Raw genomic sequence first — 24,963 nt, forward strand, 5'->3', positions numbered from 1 at the left:
TGTGATTCACTCGATTCAGCACTGTCATGAAAAGCTTGGGTATACACAGAGTCAAGCAGATCAGTCTCTATTCATTAGACAGTCAAGGGATGGAAAGAAATCTATTTTGATTGTGTATGTTGATGATATGGTGATCACGGGTGATGACAATGATGAGGTTGCAAACCTGAAAGGGCTGCTACAATCTGAATTCAAGGTAAAAGACCTTGGAAGACTTCAATATTTCCTTGGAATGGAAATAGTTAGAAACAAAACTGGGACTTTCATTTTACAAAGGAAATATACCATCATCTACTAAAGGAAATAGGAAAACATAGCTGTCGTCCAGCAAGTACTCTAATGGAAAAAAATTGAAGGCAACAAAATACAAAAGATGATGCTCCACTTAATAAAGAGAGGTATCAACGTCTTGTCGGAAAACTAATCTATTTATCACTTACTAAGCCTGATATTGCCTATAGTGTTAGCATAGTTAGTCAATTTATGCACGCCCCCACTGTGAGACATCAAATTGCAGTGGACTAGATTCTTTGATATTTAAAAGGGACTCCAGGGGAAGGTATACTTCTCAAGAAAAGTGATAATGGAATAGTTGAAGGATTTCCCGATGCTGATTAGGCTAGTTCACTTGAAGATAATATTGGACTAAAGTTTGGGAGAATGTTGTTACATGGCGGAGCAAGAAACAAACAGTTGTTTCAAGTAGTGTAGAAGCAGAATATTGACTCATCGCACAAGGGATGTGTGAATTAATTTGGATTGAACGACTATAGTCAAACCAATATGTTCAATTTGAAGACCACATGAAGTTGTATAGTGATGGTAAATCAATTAATGCAGTGGTTCACAATCCTATTCAACATGATCGGACTAAGCATGTTCATATCGACAGAAACTTTATAAAATATGAGATTGAACATGGGAAGATCCATCTTTACTATGTACCTTCAAAATCATAAGATGTTGACCTTCTTACTAAACCATTACTAAAGAAAATGTCGGAAGAAAATGTGTCGAAGTTGTGAATGATCAATATCGATTCACCAATTTGAGGAGTGTTGGAAAGAGATCATGGAAAATAAGGAATCAAAATAATATCAGAAAAAAATGATAAGGATTACGTAAAATAAGGAATAAAATCATAATCTTTCAAATTAGGTATGATATAATTATTTGGCTTAATTATAGGGATTTTTTCCTAAGGTAGAAATCATAGAGTTGTATATATATTTGTATCATCTTTCAATGAGAAATATACAGATTTCTTCATAATTATTTTCTACTTCCATTGATTTCAAACAGAAGCATGGATTAACCCAACATATAAAGGTCGAAACCCAATTGCGGCGCACCGGGATTTTCTTCCAATGGGATGACAACACTAAGAATGTGGCCGCTTGGATAGGCATCTGCGAGCGCTTCCCAATTTACCTTGGTAGCCGATGGAAAACTTTCTGATAACCTCCAGGATTAGTCAGTTCGAAGAGCGAGATACCTAGATTCAAAAAAAAATACAGCTCATCCCCATCCTCAAAGTCTTCTTACTTCTTTCCTCTTATTTAGAGCCATCAGCATGACACGAAGGCTATATTGTTTCTACAGCAGATATTTTAAACCTTGTATAGAATTGCTTAGTATTGCAACAGAAGGCCTAGTCCTAATTGGCAGAATTGGTCAACACCGATATGGATAGTTTGATTTGAGTATCAGGCTAATGGCAATGGTCAATCTGATTTTTTTCTCAGGAATGACGTCTCACAAAGAAAAGAAAGATTTAGAAGTTTAAGAAAAAACTAGAGATACAAAGAGAATAACTATAAAGTATAAATTACTTAAATTACATTATAAATTCAAGGATATCTAATAAAATTTGCTCAAATTGAGAGTGAAAATGAATGAAATTGAGTAAAAAATTGTTAAATTAGCGGTCACTTTAAACCAATGGCATACATGGATAGGAAAAAAAACATCATAAAACAAAGAAATTCACACTGTGGCAAGAACAAACTTACTTGTCATCTTGTGCGGTTAGATGTAATGCAGACAGAGACAATGAACAAAGTATATCAACCACAACAGCCTCAGAACCCTCCTTGGCATCTAATGACTGGGCAAGTTTTATCAAGCAAGAAAGGAAAGGAGAAGATCTCCAATCGTTCGCAACATACATATTTCCATCACTAGTCCCCTCATCACGTTTTTGTTTATCAAAAACTACAGACGCAAGAGCACTTCTTCCCTGACAGCATGAAACTATTGCCATAAAAGTGAGAAGACATGATAGCAACTCCCTTCCTACAGGTAAAACCTGGTAATGCAAAAGGTTAGATGGTCATTGTTCTTAAAGAAATTAAAACATTTCCATTGAAATCCAATAAAACTATAAAAGGATACAAGTTGAGCTACAAAAAACTTGATAATGGCAATCTGATATGGCAAACACATCATTAGTTATATTATTTAGATGAGTTACTAGAATCTGTTGAAAAATATTTTACCTATGTTTGGTGCACATTAAGGAAAACAGTTTCCCTTCACAAGGTCAAAACAATCAAGAAGTTTGCCCAAGCAGGCCTGCTCAATCAAATTGACCAGAATGCATCGGCTTGTGTACAAGTAGTTTCAGTTTTGTATTAACTATTACAGTTGCCTCTAATTATTTCTATAATTATTTCAATCGCATGTCTTGTTTCACTCGAGTGAAACCATACAACCCATGATCATAGCGCTTTGACAGGCTACCTCTTGCAATTCTAGAAACAAATACAGGATGTTAGAAGATGCTTTGGTAGGCACTTAGAGTAAGGTTAAGCTTTAAAACTATAACTTGGAGTCAGCTTGCTCATAAAGATGATCTTCAAGAGTAATTAATCCTGCATCAGATTTTGTTAACTAATTTGGTAAAAAGTTACACATAGAAAGAGATTTGGTCCAGCAGGCAGACTGCAAGACAGCTATAACAGCACCCCCATCAGAAATTAACACCTAGCTTAAAACTCTCATATTTACTCAAACCAAGCATAAAACTGCAAGGTCCTTAGCTTACTTTTCATGATCTTAGAAAGTTAGGAATCAAATCTCATAGTTTAACTTTCATATTTAAATACTTTATGAATAGTTGATAGTTGTTCAAGAGTACCAACTAGTCCACAAATAATTGAGAATAATTGAAGTTGCTTGTATCAAGTTTTAAACTTGGTGGGCGACACAGTTGCAGTGATCCATCAAAATGAAACTATTTTGGTATCGTTCATTCGTTCTAAAGTGCCAACATATGGTGCATGTGGGAAATTGAAGGTGAAGAGAGAAAGAGATGAAGAAGAAGAGAAGTTACCTAAGCACTAATCCTCAAGTGGATAGTACGATTTCAACACCATAGCACCATGTTGTTCTAACACTCTGCACACTTCAGATATGCTGAAGCATAACAAGACTATTGAAATTATAAAAAGGCAGCCCGGTGCACGAAGCTCCCGCAGTGCGGGATCCTGGGGAAGGATCCATTGTACGCGGTCTTACCCTACTTTTTGCAAAAGACTGTTTCCAGGATTCGAACGCGTGACCTTTTAGTCACATGGCAACAACTTTACCGTTGCGCCAAGGCTCCCCTTCAAATGGATTAGATTTAATTTTGTTAAAGCTTACTACGACATATTCAAATGGATTTACTCCAATAAATTCTTCACTTAAATTTTCTAGTATTAATAAGAGTATATGATATATCAATTAGTAATTGAATCAAAATTGACTTTACTCATTTTACTTCAAGGCATTGAGATGAATTTATACAAAGTTTACTCTAATCTTCCACTTGTTACTTGTAAAATGAAGCTACAACAATTAGATAATCAACTGTGTTAAGCTTAAAAAAATAGCAAATATTCTTTATATCCATCTTGATGCATACCAAGGCATATATAATGCTAGCATACATGATATCAATACAAGTGGTAATTTTGCTAATTTATTGGAAGAGTACATTTTGACTGACTCCCGATACAATACAAGATTCGAACCACGGTTTGTATGATGGTCAATGCAATAGCAATCTTACATAAGAAAATGGCATAAATGAATGCAGGGTAAGTGTGGAATGAGTCAAGTGATCTTGCAAAATAAAAATTGATGAGGTTAACACTACCATAAAAAACACTCCCAACAGTTTGTAACAAAATTAAGAACAAAATTTCAAACTTACCTGTAATAGTACAAGGATTTGATGTACAATAAAGAAACTTTCTTCATTGATGATGCTATCTACTTCCCTATAAATTCAAAGAATACTATTATATATACTCACAAGATGAATATATGACATGATATCAGAATAGGAAAAAAGGGAGAAACCAAATATAATAATTTACTGACCTCTCTAGTGATGGACTTTGTTTTACAGGGGATTGTGAAGTGAACACCAATGACAGAGACTTTAATACAGGAAAGCTCCAAGTAAGCATAGAAATGTTTTTAGAGGGAACTCTACTATCAAGAGATAGCTTTCCCTCCGTTTTAAATATATTACAGCATCTTAGAAGAACTTTTCCCATTATTCTTAATGCCTGCATCTTAAGTAATAACAACTGGAAAAGACAAACTAACTGAATCAGTACTTTCTGGTTGAAAAAAAAAAGCACAGTGAAATATAACCTAAGTCACCTTGGCGTGGGGATGTTCCAACAAACTAGAAATGAAATGCAGTAACTGATACACCTGAAAAATAAATAAAATTATGATGATATGTTTAAGTTCTCTTTAGAAAGTAAATTATAATGATATTGTTACATAACCTTAAAAGTATCCATTTCTGATGAGGAGGTTTCATCAATATGAGAATCCAGCCAAGAAAATATTGGGCGCAGCAGGACAACTGCACATTCTTCTTTTTGGCAAGCAATGCGAATAATGAAAACCCGGAGCATATCTTGTATAACAAGTAGAGCCTACAGAAAGCAGCAATTAAGCTATGTGATGTGAACCAATTTAAAGTATAAGAGAAATTCAAAAATCTGCAGCATCTGAAGTCAATACATACAGAAAATGCAAAATGCAACACAATTTGGCCAACTCTGTCAAGTTGGGGTGTCAACCGAATGAGTAAAACTGATGTGTGTTCCGGATGCAAATGCCAGTTGATGTCTTTTTCTGCTTGAGGGCCTAATAATGTCCCAATACTCAAGGTTCGAAGTGCGCTTAGCGGAGGCATTTCATTTTTCCACAACCAGATGTCTTCATCTGGAAATAGATCACCCTTCACATGGAAATGAAACACAAATGGTAATATCAAGACATTAAAATCTTTTGAACGTTAAATGAAGAATTATAAGTCATTAAAAGATGCAAACCAGAAGGCAAAAGATACTGCAAGCATCTTTTGGACCCAAAGCAAGTGATGAAGTTGCCTGAACACTCTCGAGAATGCAGTGAAAAAGGCCAGGTGTCCAACCAAAGACTGGCCAGCATGCAAGTGACGATGTAAGCAGATGACAAACAGCACTAAAACCAACAGTGGAGCTTGGATAGGGGAATGACAAATCTGCGGCACATGCTGCTAATTTCAGACTGCAAAATAAAAGTTCATCTTTAGATGTGCAGAGCAAGTGATCATTCTAAGGAAAAAAGAATACTTTACCTTACTTCTCGGTGTAACTGCAAAAGGGCATTCATTAATTTTTTGTTGCGATATTGGTCTTTAGCGTCCTAAAATGAGAAATGTCATGTAAGAAAAGATAATTTTCTATAAAAAATTTTGAAAGTATGCAGCCAAGGGAAATGCTGTAAATTCTCATCGACAGAAGGATTCTTATTGAATATGTTTAATTTAAACCGACACAGAAACCAGTCATACATCATATTGTGGCATAGAAACATGAATCATAAATCAGCAAAAAATAGCAATATCATCTTGTTAGTATTATCATAACATAAATAGCTTGATGATAACTATGATAACAATGAATAAAAGTCAAGACTTGTAAAGAGACAAGAAATAGTTCTTATGAGGATATGCCCACTAAAAACTAGCTGCTTAGCAGATAAAATAAATAAACCAGTAAATAAAAAGTATGCAAAGAAAATATTATGAGAACCACCTAAGTCATAACAAATTTATGTAGACACGCCTTCAATTAAGTGTGCATAATCAACAAGCAAAAAGATGAACAAAATCAAACAAGCACCTACATCATAAAGTGGTTTGAGATGTAAAAAAAAGTAGTGGGCAAAGGAATGTGTGTAGGTATAACAAGCATCTACATTAAGGATGCAAAATCAACAAGAAGAATTAGTTTGAGATGAACAAAAACAATCCAAAAAGAATACCATGAAATAAAAGTGGTTTCCCGAGGAATTAATTTTTTTTCTAAGAATAAGAATTGTCTGTTGCTGCATGTTGAGGGTAATCAAAGTACTTACTTGTAATTTCTTAAGAAGATTTATCAGCAAGAGAAGCGAAGGAATCATCAGATCAATGAGACTCTGATCATGACTTCTATCCAGGAGTATATCAGTGGTTGTATTGTATTCTGCGCCATCATCGACAAGATAATCTGAAGTTGGAGTAGATCACAAAACTTAGACAAACATTGAATATACTGAAGTTGGCAGTATCTGAAGAAAGCAATTAGATACATTTTCAAATCAAATGGTTCAAACAATAAACTATATATTGATCATCATGAAAAAATTTTTGTTAAACTACCTAGTGAACCTTGTTTCACTTTCTTGCAAAGTTTATGCCCAGTACTAATTTCAAAATGTTCTGCTGTTGAGTTTACCAGGTCAAATAGGAAGCTATGATTCATTTAATAGTTCCTAATAAATCCAAAAACATCCAGTTTTGTATAGAACCAAAACAAAGCTGAGAATCTTTTAGAACCTCATGGCTCCATACCCTATTTGTAACTCAACAGAAAATATAAAAGCTTCCTGGAAGAGGTTCTTCAATGTATATCTTGTTTAATCGACAATATGAAATGAATGAAACATATATATTAATCAACGATTTACATCAAGATACCATCAGTTTAAATCATTGACTGGACAAATATAGTCTAGGGTCAAACAATGGCAAACCATGGTACAGATCTACAATGCTGATCATTTCACTGCTGGAGAAAATATCTCAACCAACATCACCAAAGCTTAAGCGTCTGTTGCTCCATTGCTGGAGGAAGAAGAAAACCACCTCAAATCAAAAGAAGACTCATGTCATTGTCACAAGAGGAAGAAGCTGCCCGCCTTGATTCTTTGGCACTTCATCATTGGAGGAAGTTCACTTCATCAATGGGAGAAGGCCACTTCAGTGTGTTCTAGACAAGCAGAATCATGCAAAGACTATAATGCAAAATTCCAATGACTCAATCACTTCTGTGTTCTGGTTGATCAATGGCACAAATGTTCCACCCATATTGACCAACACAGTGGTTTTTTAAACCGTGCTCTTTGCTAAGCAAACAAATCACTAGCATGATGACCTATTAATAACAAAATGAATCTCATGCACTATAGGTGGCCTTTATGCCAAAGCAACTTAGTTAAATGTTATCCATTTGCAATAGACAAGCCCATTATGCTTAACCAAAGCACCACTTGCTTAAGCAAAAATTGGGTTGTCAAGAGCAAAAAAGACGCACCAAAAGATAAACTATTCATTCAAAGAATTGGTGGACCTTTCCTTTGGATAATTAGAATGGAGGAAACTGCGCTAACAACAAAGGAGTCCAATATTATAAAAACATTAAAGACCTCACCATAACTATTTGACAATCGTTCAACCATTGATTTGCAATTGACTAGCACCACATATACAAGAGTCACTGCTCCTTCTTCAAAAAGAGAAGCTGCTACAACCTTCAGAAAAGAAAATAATCAGATGAAATAAAAAATCATATCCGGAAAAGAGGATATGGTAATGCTGGGGAAAGAACATACTGGATCATCTGATATAAATGCCAGTATTCGAAAAGTTGTTGTCAGTTGAACTATAGAACTATTACACAGGGTAACTCCATCAAAGTACTTATCCGAGACAAGTTTCCCAAGAAGATTATCAACAATCTGAGCATCTGAGTTGTTTGTCAAGTCACCAATAACATTTTCGACATCAATTGTGTCAGATACTAGTATACTAGACGAACTAAGATGAGCATCTCCACCAGAAGCCAAAACAGCAGCATATCGTAGAAGGCCAATAGCCCCATTTTTATGATAAACAACACCAGCATCTATCCACTCTAGCAACCTTGTGGGTGCATCTTTTCTGTTGGTCCCATGAGAAGAAAAGTGTAAAGCCTTATGAAGTTCCACAGCATGTCCAATCCAAGAACTGAGGGATGATGCAGAAGAGTCTGTCACGATGATTTCAAATATTTCTGCAGCTGAATGGAAGATGGCTAGACTCAAAGGGGAAGTTTCTGAATTCAGTAAAATAATAGATTTAGTAAAACCAGAAAGTTTCTAGGCAGGCAATTAGAAGAAATCAACATAAAAGTACTATCAATACCATTTCTTTTAACAGTTGGCTCTAATTCTGTGTATGATCGCAGTGTGTCCAACAAAACTGATACCACCTGCAACATCAAACTGATTACCATCAGAAGGTAAAAGATCATTTTGAGAACAACATGATCATAAAATACCTCAGGAAAGTGACACAGAACTAACAACGCTTGCCGACCAGAGTCAGACCTGTATTTTAACTCTGATTCAAAAAAGATATAAAGTTTATACACAAAGCACTAGTCTATGATGTAGAACCTGGAAATGGCACAAAGCTCCCATAGAATCCACAGAAGTTCATCAGAATGTGGATCTGTTGCAAGCAACAGATCAATAGCAATTCCCTAAAAAAATAAAAATAACAGCCAATGAGAGCAGAGGAAAAACAGTAGGATCCCCAACAGTAATCATCGCTAATCCCCAGTAGAAGATCCATTTTGAGAAAAGTAGAAACAAGGGGGGAAAACAGACTTGGAGCAAAAAAAAATTGGTCAAGTTCCGATTACATAAAATAAAGTTCATTCATGGATAATGTCCAGTAGCTCATATGAAAAAGCATTGTAATCATAAATAACGTTTCAAAGTGTTATTTTAAAAATTATACCTTAGTACAATAAAAAGATGATTCCGTTACCACCTAAGAAATAAAATTTTGAGTTAAAAATAAAGACCAATTTACACAAGAATTAACCATTGTAAACCAACTTTGATGGGAACCCACTATGACATGATTGACCCTTGATATGACTATCAAAGAAGAAAAACATAGGATTACATTAAGGAACCAGGACTCTGTATCCTGATCACTCAGGAAAAATTCATAAAAGTCTGTTTCTCTCAAGCCTATTAGACTGTTGACTTTTCTTGAGATATTGCATCTGAAATATTTTTGATGGGGCATGCATGTACCAAACTAGAGATTGTGTCAATAAAATCAGTTTAGTTAACCATACTAACCACTTTGAGATGAAGCTCAGTGATCATGGCAACTTCCTGTGGATGACAAATGAATCCCTTTGATAGAAAAACTGCTGCCTGTCTAAGAGTCATGCACTCTTTTTTTGTTGTCTCTTCAACATCTTGAAGAGAAAGAACCAAAAGTTCAGTTGCTTCACGATGAGCAAGTAAGAAGCAAAGACCTGAAAACCAATTAAGTTAAATTAACGACATTAGGGTCAATGCCATATTAAAATAAGCCCCATAAACACCTATTGGGGGTCGGCTAATAATGACCATTGCTGTGACAAATGAAACCAAAATGAAAAAGGAATAAGAAGAGAGAACCTGAACGATGAAAGAGAAAATTAAGAAGAGCATATTCAACTGAAGTTGTAATCTCCATAAAAACATCTGCTTGCTTGTCATTTGATGAGCGCAAAACAGGAGATGATAAGAGGGCTGCTGAGAGTGGGAAGAAACCCCTTTCCTATTGCCGTAATGTAAAAGCAATCATAAGCCTCAGTAAATATTTGTTAATAATCTGCTTTTCTAAAACTCAAATGAGCATTCCAAAGATAGCAGATAATAATCAAAAAAGAAACACACAACAAGAAATATCATTAACTTCCATGGCCTTCTGAAGTTTACACAAAAAAAAAATACCTCAAGAAGTGATAGCAAGCACAAGTCAACATCCCATCTTGCAAAAGTATATTTAGAAGTTGTTATGCCGTCAATAGTAGCTTTGTACGACAAGAAGCCTTCTGGTAGCCCCAAAATAGATAATTTTTGTGCAAAGGTGGCAGGTGATGGATCTTCAATAGGCTCATATAGGTTTATCAATTTCTGAGTGATAATAATTATCAGCAATTAGCTAATGCTTAATTGAAGTAGCTAAATCTACAACATAATAATACTTGTCAGCAAAATCAAATTTGAGACACTGGTCACTGGAACAGTACTTATAGTTTCATGCAAGTATAACAACAAGCAATGTAATGTTTCAAATACAATACAGGTCTAAGGCCATGCCATCACAGTGCTTGTAGGTTGTAGCTTCTGCTATGGCATGGCCCTGGCTTGTACTGCAGCATGCCACCGGTGTCCTAAATATGATCAGCTCGTGTATACTAAAGATCTAATCAGTAGAGAAAAACAAACCGCGATTTGCTTAAGATGAGAACTGGCAGCGACAAGTAATTCAATCCCCTCAGCCACCATCACATGATCACGAGATGGATTATCCAATAGAGACAATACTACAGACTGGAACATCAAGAAAAACAACAATTATAGTTTCTTGGACGGCAGTTAGTGGGAAACTAGCACCAAAAAAGCTATATACTAACCTCATATCTGGCTGCAACTTCATAGACCCGCAAACGGTGCAATATATATGATGCAAGAGAAGCAACATCATGCCGTTGCTTCCCCAACAATAGCCTTAGCAAAATTGAATAACCATTGCTGTTACCATCTGGGTAACTCTCATTTCCACGCGGCCACCAGCCTAAAAATCCTTCGCATCCTATGCCATGCCGAGTAGCACATTCAACAACACCTAGCAACATTAATACGACGGCCGGAGAATTTTGCATCTTGCAGTCTAATAAATGAACAATTGTTTCCATGCCACCGCTATTTACAAAATGAAAGCATCCCTTTCTCCAACAGCAAAAGAGAAGAGCCAATCCCAATAGTAGAATCATTTGTTTGTTCTGAAAATAAAAACACTAATAACAGTGAAAAAGAAACTTTCTTTCCAACAAGAACTTTTAAAATTCAGATATCAATGAAGCAAAAGATTTACCTGAGAGACTAATTGCAACTCAGCATTTAAAGTGCTCTTAAAGGTGTCAAATTTGTTAAACATGCCAATTAGCAAATCAGAGATAAGTGCTTCAGCTGTCTCCGAACCAGCTATATCATCTGGTGACCAATTGTCTGTAAATACACCCTTGAATCTACCAAGCTCAAGAAGTTCTTTACTAGCCTGAGGAACAGCATCATTTAATTTCTCTGAATCTCTCTTGTAGTCAGTGATTCCTAATTCCATATTTTGGTCCCAGTAAAAGGTGCTGGTGCTACTCATGTTCCTAACACAGGACAGGACAGCTGATACAACATTACCTACAATCTCAGAAAGCTGATTTTCCACATCAGGAACTTCACTAAGCTTGACAGCTAACAGCAAAAACTGCTTCAAATGAGGAGAAACTTTGAATTTAGTAAAAGGTAAACTCATGAATTTTAAGGACGCAGTGGGCTCTACAAACAACAACTTGTTTGAATGCAATGCTGGTGGAAGATCTTCAAGTTTTCCTTCTGATGGGGAACAAACAACATTTGCAAGTGAATTGTCCATATCAAATCCAATATTAAATTGTCCAAGATCTTCAGCAGTATTTCCATAAACAATAAGAGTAAGACTTCGGTAACTTCCCCTGACAACCAAATGATTTGTAACTATGGCCTGCATCATCAGGTGTAACAACAATAAGCACAGTGGATAATCACATTAAAAATTGAACTTTTAACAATGACTTCAAGATACACACACACACCATCACAAAGCTAACAAATATATGCAGTATATTTCAAAATTGCAAAATGGACAAACATGAAAATAAACTTCTACCAGCATTGATATGTACTGGCTTGATCCTAAGTAGATAGCTTTCAAAACAATACTAAGACTAGATTAAAAGCAGTGCTTAAATATTTCAATCCCATGACGGTCACGAGGATCCATCAGGCTATTAAAATATCGGTGTTTTATCATCGGAGAGTACGATAACAAATTCAAAACAATTAAAAGAAAAAAAACACAGTTGTAAATTGTAAGTAGTGTTGGCACCATAACATACCAAAGCACCAGTTTTATGTCCACTGTGGACCACAAAAATTGGTTGGTCTGTCTACTGGTCCATGCTCGGACTGGTAATTACTAACATATGCCAGCACAGGCTGAAGTTTTTGTGCCCATGTCAGAGGTTACCAGTATAGATAAAACACAGGTCAAAACAAACAAGAAGATATCTTTCAGAAAATTTGTTAGTCGTAAGCCAATTGGCTTAACTACAGAATAGTTAAAGTACTACCTGAGAGTGTTGTTACCTAGAGTCTAGTATGAGTATATGACATGACATCGACATGGATGTGGATTCAAGTGTCTGACTCAACTATTTATAAAACTTCAACACGTGATCAATAAGGATGTTGACTGCCCAATCAAAGTATCATGTGTCAAGAGTACAGAATGGGTAAATGAAGAGCCCAGGCATAAGTAGAGACGGCAACAAAGATACTTGCCAACCATCCTTGTGAAGGGGAATCAAGCCAGTCTTCTGTGGAAATAGAGAATTTAAACCAAGCCATACATACTCGGACAATTGATATCCTCCGTAAGTTAGCCTGTTCCATGCAAAATCCGCCCACTGTTCACCAACTTCCAGAAAATTAGAACAGAAGTGATAAGTTCACCAACCCTCAACAACCATAATCCAAAGTTCTCCAGCGACTAGCTTCCTTCGCAGCAGCCAAACCATCTGCTCCCAATCTCCTTTTCATGGTATCTCTAATGATCAAAATGATACTTGATCTTCTAGTCATCCCTAACCTCTATTTAAGAAAATCTTCCATCGAGACGATTAAATGCTCCATCAAGTAACACCAGGCATTATTCAGACTTGAACATCATCTCATAAGTCATACCATTGTACTAACAACAGATCACTAGATGATCTTTCTCTATTTCATCTTAGAACTGTCGTCTAAAATGTCATATATCAACAAACCATCTCTTTTCAAGGTATTAAAAAGGGCTATGAATAGGTTGAAAATTTTAAAACAAGAAAAAAGGGGAGGAAGGAGCAAGAAAGGCAATATAACTTCTTCTCTGTTTCTCATAGAACTGTCATCTACAATCTCTTACATCGCATAAACAAGTAACCCCAAATATTTGCAAGGTATTAAAGATGTGTTTAGATAACTAAGAAGCAATAGTAACCAGGCTATGAAACAAGATTACTAAGAAGCAGTACAATAATCATGCTTGGCTCAAATTGTTTAAATAACTAATCAAACCTAATTACAGTTAAGCTAACCTCAGCTCATTTACAAACCTAGCCTTATCCATGGATAATTAATGGCATGCCATGTCATTGCAACCTACTTAATTAAGGTTCTGAAAAGAAAGAATAGTTGGAAAAGAGACATAGTCTACTTAACTTCTACCACGCAACAGTCACAGGAGATTTCATTTTCCATTGATGGTAAATTGGTAATGTCTATTTTTCTTGCCAAATAATTTAAATTTCTTTAACTGAAATAGTTTGGAGAAATACCAAGGAGAATGAGAGCACAACTGTAACATAACTGGAGATACTAAAATTATGCATGAGTTCTTTGATTCCAAGTACAATATACTTCAAAGAATAATTCTCATGAAAATGAAAATGAAAAAAAAAAACATTTTTATAATGATCAACTAAGTAGACGCAATCCTTTGCTAAAATTTTTGAAGGAATTATTAGCAATTTCCAAATGGAATATAGACAGCCATCCAAGACTTTAAAATCACATTGAAGCTAGTTGTTACAAAACATGATTATGAACAATCAATATAAATTTAGAAATACAAACTGGTAACCAAAGAAAAGCTCTTTCCATACTAATATGCTTGTCATTGCATTTAAAAGTAGCAATTCATCCTTGTTAAAAAAATATTGCAGACACAAGGATTCAGTGGAACAATAGCACAAACTTGAAATTAGATGAAGAGATAATAAAATACCTCAACTTCCAAAACATTGGATGAAGAGTGTGAATAAAGAAAAGGCTGGCAAAGGCGCCTAAATCTCGATTCACCTTCACAATGAACAAAAATCTCTAGTGCAAAGGAAGGGGGTGAAGTGGCCCTGCATGAGAAATTTCAAAAGATTTCACATGGTAGAGCTTCATACTTGCTTAACTAAATTAAAATACGTGACCCTATGCAAGATTAACAAATTGGTGGCATGAAATTTAAATGAGATTGGTCAGTTTGCAAAGAGATAGACTGATTCACAAGACCCAATATCCAGAGAAAATTTTTGATTTTGTTCAAAGAGTGTATTTTCGTCAGGAAGCTTTTGCCACTGATAGCTTTGGCTAAAAATCCAGTCCAACTTGATTGATCAAAATTGCAAACACACATTTTGGATCAATGGCTAGAATTATACTACAATAAATCTGAAGTGCAAACTGAAGAGGAAAAAACTGGGAGTTGTTAGCAATTTAGCAATTTCTAACTGCAGATAGAATCATGCTGAAATAAAAACAATTCATAAAACTTGAATTATTACAAGTATCTTTATTTTCCCACTTTCTTCTATCTAGAACAAATTCAATTTTAAAAATCTAAGTGAATCTACAAGAATAAGGCACACAGATGAAATCAATTGAACCATAATACTTGTCTTAATGTAATATTCACTGGTATGTATAGAAGAACTAGTTAATTTTACCCAATAAGAGATACATTTGGTGCAGAAGGGGATGCATTCTGCTCAACAAACTCACAAGCAGTAATGACAACAGGTTCTGCAAAAATGACCTGCATGGAAAGAACTTAAAATCAGCAACATGGAGCTTATCCTGCCAGCAAGTGTCATGTAAGAAAATGTTGTTAGTAAAATCAAGATCTTTTAAACTATTTTTAATTATGTTAAATAAGATTGTATTTGGTTATACTCTGCATTTCACGCAATCAACTATGGTTGATTCAACTTGCCTAGCCATAGAAATTTTTCATATTTGAACATGTCATGCCATCTTAACCTATGTTTTCTCTGGTATTACATCTAATGGAGCCACAGCAAGATTGAGAAAAAAAATGAAGGAACTTGAAGGTAGGAGTGAGTGGATCACTAGCCCATAGAGTTGCCTGCACCCTTACTTGTGGAAAAAGAAGTCAACGCGACAAATCTCCATCACTGAAGAAGAAGCTGTCGTAATGAAGCTGAATCCACAAATCCCTCAAGCAAGTAGTCATATCCAAGAGGAAGGAAGGTTGCTAAGGAATGTGGCCAATCTGGTGACTCGATCCATTTCACATGCCCGTTGGCAGACAACACAATCATAAAAACCAGCACAAAAGGAAACTTTAATCCATGCTCCTTTTAGAGTCATAGTATCAGTGAAAGTAACTTGTGTTAGATACAATGTTGTATTGTTTCGTAATTCATATTTTGTATAAAGTGAACATGATATTATTGGATTTATTCTTTGTAAGGTAAACAAGTCGTCCTACATATCAACACAAATCCGTACCATGCCAATATTCATTTTAAGTAGTTTTTGACTTTTTAAAACCATTTTTGGATGGATAGCTAGATCCTTGGAATGAATAATAATACAAAGCACAACCTAGAGAAATCAATTGCTATATCCCATCTCTGGTTCTTTCTCTTATTGTCCAGTGTTCTAAATGGTGACTAATGCGGCCGCCTAGGCGGGAGGTGGGCACCAACCGCACCGCCTCAAGCAAAGGCAATGCTTTAGATTGTAACTCACCTGCTTCCGCCATTGCTGGCCCGGAACCACCACTGATATTGTCGTTTCGCTATCGCGACGCATTTGGAGTCCGTATGTTTTGCGCAAGCTTAACGAAGGGCACGGAAGCGTCGTGCAAGCCCAAACGTGTCGCCCGAGCCCAACAATGGGCCTGGACACGTCGCTGACAACACACGGTCCGGTGACACGTCAAACTCGTTGCCCGGCCGAAACAGAGTACACTGTTTAATTAAACTTAGGTTAATAATTTTAATCAACTTTTAGCTATGGGATAATTTAAATAAACTTAATTAAAGCCTAATAAAAATATCCCATTAAAGGAGGAGGGCTACGTTAGGTATGGCAAATATTCAATAAATAAATCCATTAAACTATTGTGCTAATGCTAAGTAGTTCCCCGAAAGGAACGCGTTGCAGGGTCCGATTGTAATGTCTCGACAAGGACCGTACATCTCCATGAAAACTTGAATGTAGTGTTAAATAGGTAAGAGTTCTCACACCATAGGTTGAATAAGAACAAATATGATAGGAAAACTAATAATCTAAGATTTGGAACATGGAACATAGGAACCCTCACTGGTAAATCAACGGAGGTACTAGATACGATGATTAAGAGAAGAGTGTGTACAAGAGGCAAAATGGAAGGTGAGAAGACAAAAATGATAGAGAACTCGGGTTTTAAGTTATGGTATACTGGAAAGAGTAAAGCAAGAAATGGAGTGGTATTGTTATAGATAGTTCATAAAAGGATGAAGTTGTAGAAATAGTTAGAAAAGGGGATCGAATTATAGCCCTTAAGATAATAATGGCAAAACAAACTATGAACATAATTAGCATATATGCACTGCAAGTAGGATTCTGTGAAGCTATCAAATCAAAATTTTAGGACGACTTATATGAAGTATTACAAAACATTCCATCAAATGAAATGATTTTAATAGGAGGGGATCTAAATGGGCATGTCAAAATGAAAAATGAGGAATATGAGAGGGTGCATGAGAGTTATAGGTTTAAAACGAGAAATGATGAGAAAACTATATTAGATTTTGCGATAGAATATAACCTTATATATTAGCTAATGCATTTTTGAAGAAAAGGGAAGAACACTTAATTACATTCAAAAGTGAGAATAATAAATCACAAATTGACTTTCTTATAGTTAAGAAGAATGATAAAAAAATTTGTAAAGATCAAAGTCATTCCTAGGGAAAGCTTAACTACCAAACATAGGTTAGTAGTATTGGATATACGTCTCAAACATAATATTAATAGAGAGAAAATATATACAACTCCTGAAATTAAGTGGTGGAAGTTAAAGGATGGGAAGCAAAATATATTTAAGGAGAAGATAGAAGTACAAGCATTAAGTTAAATATACAATGACTCTAATACAGCATGGGATAAGATGGTATCAAAGTTGAAAATAGTAGCTAAAAGTGTACTCGGTAAGTCAAAGGGACATGCGCCACTAAGGAATCTTGGTGGTGGAATGAGTAAGTTCAAGAGAAAATGAAGGAAAAATGAATAGCTTTTAAGAAATTATATATTTGTAAGAACGAGGAAAACTTTAAAAAATATACAATAGCCCAGAAATAAACTAAGAAAGTAGTGAGTGAAGCAAAGAATGAAACTTTTGAACGATTATATTAAAATTGGATACAAAATAAGGGTAAAGAAACATTTATAGAATAGCTAAAGTGAGAGAAAGGAAAATAAGAGATCTTATCCAAATAAAATGTATTAAAGATGAATGTAATAGGGTATTAGTAAACAATGGAGAAATAAAAGAGCGATGGAAGAGGTATTTTAAGTAGGTCAAATAAGCATAGAAATTCCAATTTTAATCGTAGAATTCAAAGTTCAGAAGTAGAACAAACTTTAAATGGGATGCACAATGGAAAAGTCGTTGGACCAGATGATATTCCGATAGAGGTATGGTAGTGCCTAAGAAAACAAGATATTGAATGACTTACAAAATTATTTAACATGATATTGAAAGCGAAAAAAAATACCTGATTAATGGAGGATAAATACTCTAGTTCCCTTATAAAAGAACAAGAGAGACATGCAAAATTGTGCAAACTATAGGGGTATTAAACTAATGAGTCATACCATGAAGATTTGGGAAAAAGCAATAGAAAAAAGATTAAGGAGACCAAAAAATCAATTTGAGTTCATGTCTGGAAGGTCGACAATAGAAGCTATACACCACCTAGGCAATACCGTCTAGGCACTGCCTAGGTGATAGGCGAGACCCACCATCGTCTACCGCCATTTACAACACTGATTGTCCTTTTGTTTTTCAATCTTGCCACAGAAGTCAATGAGATAAAAACAGTCAACAAGAAGGAAATGGGCAGCAAAAGAAAAACAAATACGCCCAAGTAGACAATTTGGCAATGTGACTGATGGCCAAGTATCACATGTCAAACAAACGATTAAATGGATGCAATGCATGCAGGGTTTAATGGCTTATTAACAGTAGAAATTAGAGGAAAGAATATAAGAAGGAAATCCAGAAGGGTATGACTTGCAGAAATAGTATCAAATTACACCACAATTCAGAATTATTTTAGAAAAGTAGATCATCATATAAAATGAGCCAGTCTAAAAATTCATTCATTTTTAAATGTATGCATAAACTTAAGTATAACAATGATCAATAAACTTTCAAAAAATATGAAATAATTTTCAACAAAAAACTGTTATAGACTAAACTTAAGTCCAACTTCTCCTTAATAAATAATTCATTGATATAAAATCTGGAACAATCCAACCAAGATTATTATCATGTAAATCATGAAATTCCGGCAGTACAAAAAGAATGCAAATATTAAAGGTTAAAAAAAACATAGGCAGGTAAAAGGAACAGTAGATGATGGTTTAGAAATCAGAAAGGCATAACAAGATGAAAAAAACAAGTGAGATGGTATAACAGATCTAAAACAAGTCACTAACCTCATCAACATATTCATCGAGTTGAGAATGAACGAATGATTGAGCAAACAAGATGCATGGTTCAGAACGACCCATATCTTGTGCCTGGAAAAAGAAAATCATCAACTATTCTGTCAGCTATTGACCCCTGCAATCCATCATAGCAAATTGCAGATCCTAAAAAATGCCACTTAGTTTGAGCAGATCAAGACCTTTTTCATGTGATCGATGTTATTGCCAAAGGTTCCAAGAAAGGAAGCTGATGAAACCCATTCACCGCATCTATATGAACCAGAAACCCAAATTGTCAAGTATGGTTACAGTATTTTCAAAGCATAATTACGGACTTATCTAAGTTCCATTGTCAATCTAATGTCCTTCCACAAATTTAAAAATTCTTTCATTATATGTTAATCTTTCACGATTAAGTAGTATTTGTTTTTTCTGCACCTAATGCTAGAAAACCAAACTTTGTTCACAACGCATGTATGCATAATTGCAAATCAAACTTGTTTATGCCAGCAACATAAGATACAGACAAATCAGTTAATGATACCAGTACCAAACAAAATGTTATTCATTTAAAACCATGTTTTTATAATGCACAAGAATTTACAACTTGTGAATGTATGCCAACTGACAAACTCTTGGAACACCAAAGCGAACATACAAATTGAGAGAACGAGATTTTAAATGTTAGGTATTTCCTTTATTTGGTTATTGAAATGCAGAAAACTAACAAACAGAGGATGTACGTTACCCTAGTAATATACAAGCGCCAATTATCAAAACAAGAAAAAACTTATCTTAGTTGCAAATGAGAAGCCCATGACCCTCATACTTTGTATCGAACTTGCATGAGTATGGATTCACTCAATTTTCCACATAATATGAATTCATCAAGCTTGTAAGATGAGAAGCAATATTGTTAATGAACCCAACGATCAAAACCAACGTCTAACCCTATATAAGTCTATGCGGAGAAAAATAGACGAGAATAAATTCGCGACCCTCGTACTTAGTAGCGAACTTGTCTGAGTATGGCATTCACTCAAATTTTCCATAAAACACGAAGTCACCCAAGATTTCGTGACGATAAGCGAAATGGTTGATGAACCCAACAAGAAAAATTAAAACCTAACCTTCCTGGTAATCGTAAAGAAAACTAGATAAGTCTGAATCCAACGTTGACAGTGTGAGAAGGGAGTTGTGAAGGGACGTAATTAAAGATTATAAATGTTGGGGGAAGGGAAAAAAAGCAGGGTGGAGAGACAGGAGAAGCGGAGGAGGGAGAGAAGACGGGAGAATGGGAGACCCATACCTTATTAGTGCTTGGAGGTAGAAATCACTCGACGACAAGGGCTTCCGAAGGCTACTGGCAGCGTCGGAGGCGGTGGACGGCGACTAGGGCAAGCGGAGGCACAAGGTCGGGAAATCGAAGGGCGAAGGGGAGAGGGCGTGGCGCGGTGGTTCAGAAAGAATAAAATTGATTATTTCTTGGTAATTGCCTTTAAAGGTTTTTTCTTTAGAAATTTTAAGAAACGCCCTTTATTTTGATTAGCAAAAAATACTGATCCGGTGACGAGGAGGGGCCCGCTCAGTAGAGGGATCAATGGCATGGTGAAAGTCAAAGTCAAGATGGTCAACACCCCGATAATCATCTTCCGATCGGGCAACCCCCTTTCCCGACCGGGAGGAAGAATCGTCGAACCTACATGAAGCAGATGTTAGCATAGCTCGATCATGTACCGAGCTTCCGACGCTCAAACAGACAAGGTATGTGTCGAGCGGCAAGCCCACTCGGACTCATATCGGCAAAACAATGACGACTGAGCATACTACATTCACACACAGCTTCTCCGTTCTACATAGCAGAGGAGTTCAGATAGTGAGATGTTGGTCGAGCGGTCATTCTGCTCTACCCGAGGACAAGATCGTCCGGGCGATCGATAGCTGGCCGAGTGGCCATTCCGCTAGGCCCGAGGACAAGATCGTCCGGACGACCAATAGCTGGTCGAGCGGCTCTTCCGCTCAACCTGTAACAGACAAAAGGAGGATCAGAGGATATCCTTCTGGGACCTATGCCGCCGACAGACGGCATGCTTGGCGATATGGTCAAGCTGAAGATCTTATGACGGAAGCTTCCATTGTCTTGTCAGAGATATGCTCGGGTCGTTAGGGTATGGTATTAGGGACATTTTTCTGGCACGTCTCTTCAAGATATGCTTTGAGAAGCGTGCACGTCTCGAGAACCGTGTACGCGCTCCCCGAAAGTCCTATATAAAGACCCTCCAAGATTCGACGGGAGGTATGCATAATCTCTACTGTAGCTACAGTTACTCTACCATTTTGCTTCCTCATTTTTTCTATATCGTCGGTGTTTGACTTGAGCGTCGGAGGGTCATCGCCGAAGAATCCCTTCCCGGCTCGGCACTGACGTTGCTGTGGTTGTAGGTTTCACTGACGAGAAGTCCACTAACGGTCAACAAGAGTATCACATCTACAGCATTCATCGCCTTGACTCTAGGATATGATCAAATACCTTTAACCTCTTATCAAGTAGTATTTTGCTATCCTATATTTAAAAAATATCACTTAACCCCCTTACCAAAGTCAAATATGAAAAAATTTGTAAAAGATAATTATGTACCTATCTTTTTTATATTTTTTTGATAATTTTAAAAGGAAAAAAATATATTGCATTGGCGTGGAATATAATTACATATATTTTTTAGAGTTGGTTTTTTAATTATTAATTAATTGAATCAATGGTGTACACAGGGAGAAAAATATACATAAATGGAAAAAAAAAATATAGAAGCATCTAGTGATGGTGGCCTTCATCACTCGCTTGGATTTTTTGGTTGATGTCAATGTTGTTGGTGCGGTTAGCACTAACGGTTAAACTCAGATTTTGATAAATGACAAAGTAGGTTAAGTTAGGTTTGTTGTAATCTAACACTTTGACTAAGTGTGCAGGAGAAGTCCATATAGGTCGACGGGCTGATCGGATATCTGGTACGAGGCCCAGCTAGGTCGACGGGCCGACCGGATAGCTGGCACGAAACCTAGCTAGGTCGATGGGTCGACCGGATAGTGTTGGAACCCCGTGGTTGTTTAGATGTGTGATCAATCAAGTTAGATTAGGTCCTATTTGTTATTTGTTACAAATTTTTTCATATTTGACTTTGGTAAGGGGGTTAAGTGATATTTTTTAAATATAGGATAGCAAAATACTACTTGATAAGAGGTTAAAGGTATTTGATCATATCCTAGAGTCGAGGCGATGAATGTTGTAGATGTGATACTCTTGTTGACCGTTAGTGGGCTTCTCGTCAGTGAAACCTACAACCACAGCAACGTCAGTGCCGAGCCGGGAAGGGATTCTTCGGCGATAACCCTCCGACGCTCAAGTCAAACACCGACGATATAGAAAAAATGAGGAAGCAAAATGGTAGAGTAACTGTAGCTACAGTAGAGATTATGCATACCTCCCGTCGAATCTTGGAGGGTCTTTATATAGGACTTTCGGGGAGCGCGTACACGGTTCTCGAGACATGCACGCTTCTCAAAGCATATCCTGAAGAGACGTGCCAGAAAAGTGTCCCTAATACCATACCCTAACGACCCGAGCATATCTCTGACAAGACAATGGAAGCTTCCGTCATAAGATCTTCAGCTTGACCATATCGCCAAGCATGCCGTCTGTCGGCGGCATAGGTCCCAGAAGGATATCCTCTGATCCTCCTTTTGTCTGTTACAGGTTGAGCGGAAGAGCCGCTCGACCAGCTATTGGTCGTCCGGACGATCTTGTCCTCGGGCCTAGCGGAATGGCCACTCGGCCAGCTATCGATCGCCCGGACGATCTTGTCCTCGGGCAGAGCAGAATGACCGCTCGACCAACATCTCACTATCTGAACTCCTCTGCTATGTAGAACGGAGAAGCTGTGTGTGAATGTAGTATGCTCAGTCGTCATTGTTTTGCCGATATGAGTCCGAGTGGGCTTGCCGCTCGACACATACCTTGTCTGTTTGAGCGTCGGAAGCTCGGTACATGATCGAGCAATACTAACATCTGCTTCATGTAGGTTCGACGATTCTTCCTCCCGGTCGGGAAAGGGGGTTGCCCGATCGGAAGATGATTATCGGGGTGTTGACCATCTTGACTTTGACTTTCACCGTGCCATTGATCCCTCTACTGAGCGGGCCCCTCCTCGTCACCGGATCAGTATTTTTTGCTAATCAAAATAAAGGGCGTTTCTTAAAATTTCTAAAGAAAAAGCCTTTAAAGGCAATTACCAAGAAATAATCAATTTTATTCTTTCTGAACCACCGCGCCACGCCCTCTCCCCTTCGCCCTTCGATTTCCCGACCTTGTGCCTCCGCTTGCCCTAGTCGCCGTCCACCGCCTCCGACGCTGCCAGTAGCCTTCGGAAGCCCTTGTCGTCGAGTGATTTCTACCTCCAAGCACTAATAAGGTATGGGTCTCCCATTCTCCCGTCTTCTCTCCCTCCTCCGCTTCTCCTGTCTCTCCACCCTGCTTTTTTTCCCTTCCCCCAACATTTATAATCTTTAATTACGTCCCTTCACAACTCCCTTCTCACACTGTCAACGTTGGATTCAGACTTATCTAGTTTTCTTTACGATTACCAGGAAGGTTAGGTTTTAATTTTTCTTGTTGGGTTCATCAACCATTTCGCTTATCGTCACGAAATCTTGGGTGACTTCGTGTTTTATGGAAAATTTGAGTGAATGCCATACTCAGACAAGTTCGCTACTAAGTACGAGGGTCGCGAATTTATTCTCGTCTATTTTTCTCCGCATAGACTTATATAGGGTTAGACGTTGGTTTTGATCGTTGGGTTCATTAACAATATTGCTTCTCATCTTACAAGCTTGATGAATTCATATTATGTGGAAAATTGAGTGAATCCATACTCATGCAAGTTCGATACAAAGTATGAGGGTCATGGGCTTCTCATTTGCAACTAAGATAAGTTTTTTCTTGTTTTGATAATTGGTGCTTGTATATTACTAGGGTAACGTACATCCTCTGTTTGTTAGTTTTCTGCATTTCAATAACCAAATAAAGGAAATACCTAACATTTAAAATCTCGTTCTCTCAATTTGTATGTTCGCTTTGGTGTTCCAAGAGTTTGTCAGTTGGCATACATTCACAAGTTGTAAATTCTTGTGCATTATAAAAACATGGTTTTAAATGAATAACATTTTGAAAAACTAACTACATCTGTGATGGGGTCCCTACTGCTCGTACTCCAGCTACCACTCACACAAGTGGTCGAGTGCGGCACGACAGGACAAGCGACATCAACTCCAGCTACCACTCTCTCGAGTGGGCGAGGATGCGGCATGCATGAAATGACATGATGCAAACAATGCAATAGTCATCATATATATATAAGCAGAAACATGTATGCTACATGAAGCCAGCATGCTCAATATCGTACATAAATAAGCAACAGTTCAAACATACAAACATAGTATCTAGTATCTGCTACGGATCATGGACAACAAGAAGAGACTGTTTGGATATAGAAACGAATTTCTCAAAGATTTCGTGGAAGTATCAAGCACAGAAAAGTAAGAGTGGAGTCAAGGTAAACAATCCTTATCCAAAATAATTCATGCACTAAGGTCAAAGTACTAAAAGAAAACAAAGCAAGAAGTACCCGCCTTTATATGTAGATCGTGTCAACCGTCTTCAATCAACATCCTGCAAATCGCGTAATGTACAATTTAGCTAATTTCATAAACGACACTAGCTAAACCGAAACCCAACTTAAACCACCATAAATTCCAACTTTCTAAAACCTATTTTCGAAATCCCAGCAACACAAAAGAGACTTTCTATCTTAAGAATCAACTCAGCATTTCTAGAACAGGCCCAAAATTTCCAGCAATGCAAGGAAAACAAATCCATCACCCAATCAAATTCAAATCAGCATACCCAAATCTATTACGAAATTTCAGCAACACGAGGAAAATGTCACAACTTATCCAATCAAAAGTTATCTA

At 36.8% G+C, this 24,963-nt stretch overlaps 1 protein-coding gene across 1 annotated transcript in view; it reads right to left on the reverse strand.

Annotated features, from left to right (window-relative positions):
• Window positions 1-24,661, reverse strand: part of LOC122041370 (protein virilizer homolog) — a 39,089-nt gene extending 14,428 nt beyond the window's left edge. The window contains exons 1-25 of the mRNA XM_042601014.1: window positions 24,622-24,661; window positions 19,140-19,209; window positions 18,949-19,032; window positions 14,943-15,031; window positions 14,231-14,354; window positions 11,246-11,908; window positions 10,785-11,153; window positions 10,597-10,701; window positions 10,099-10,281; window positions 9,781-9,922; window positions 9,454-9,635; window positions 8,755-8,840; window positions 8,637-8,685; window positions 8,501-8,567; window positions 7,930-8,411; window positions 7,749-7,848; window positions 6,412-6,545; window positions 5,630-5,697; window positions 5,343-5,559; window positions 5,033-5,248; window positions 4,788-4,940; window positions 4,657-4,710; window positions 4,369-4,580; window positions 4,199-4,265; window positions 2,013-2,308 (exon numbers count right to left, since the gene is read on the reverse strand). Coding sequence (XP_042456948.1) covers window positions 2,013-2,308; window positions 4,199-4,265; window positions 4,369-4,580; window positions 4,657-4,710; window positions 4,788-4,940; window positions 5,033-5,248; window positions 5,343-5,559; window positions 5,630-5,697; window positions 6,412-6,545; window positions 7,749-7,848; window positions 7,930-8,411; window positions 8,501-8,567; window positions 8,637-8,685; window positions 8,755-8,840; window positions 9,454-9,635; window positions 9,781-9,922; window positions 10,099-10,281; window positions 10,597-10,701; window positions 10,785-11,153; window positions 11,246-11,908; window positions 14,231-14,354; window positions 14,943-15,031; window positions 18,949-19,032; window positions 19,140-19,148 — 4,151 coding nt within the window. The 5' untranslated portion in view covers window positions 19,149-19,209; window positions 24,622-24,661. The remainder of the gene's footprint in view (window positions 1-2,012; window positions 2,309-4,198; window positions 4,266-4,368; window positions 4,581-4,656; window positions 4,711-4,787; window positions 4,941-5,032; window positions 5,249-5,342; window positions 5,560-5,629; window positions 5,698-6,411; window positions 6,546-7,748; window positions 7,849-7,929; window positions 8,412-8,500; window positions 8,568-8,636; window positions 8,686-8,754; window positions 8,841-9,453; window positions 9,636-9,780; window positions 9,923-10,098; window positions 10,282-10,596; window positions 10,702-10,784; window positions 11,154-11,245; window positions 11,909-14,230; window positions 14,355-14,942; window positions 15,032-18,948; window positions 19,033-19,139; window positions 19,210-24,621) is intronic.
• Between the last annotated feature and the right edge of the window lie 302 nt (window positions 24,662-24,963).

The sequence above is a fragment of the Zingiber officinale genome, chromosome 2A (genome assembly GCF_018446385.1).
Source record: "Zingiber officinale cultivar Zhangliang chromosome 2A, Zo_v1.1, whole genome shotgun sequence".
Taxonomy (NCBI): domain Eukaryota; kingdom Viridiplantae; phylum Streptophyta; class Magnoliopsida; order Zingiberales; family Zingiberaceae; genus Zingiber; species Zingiber officinale.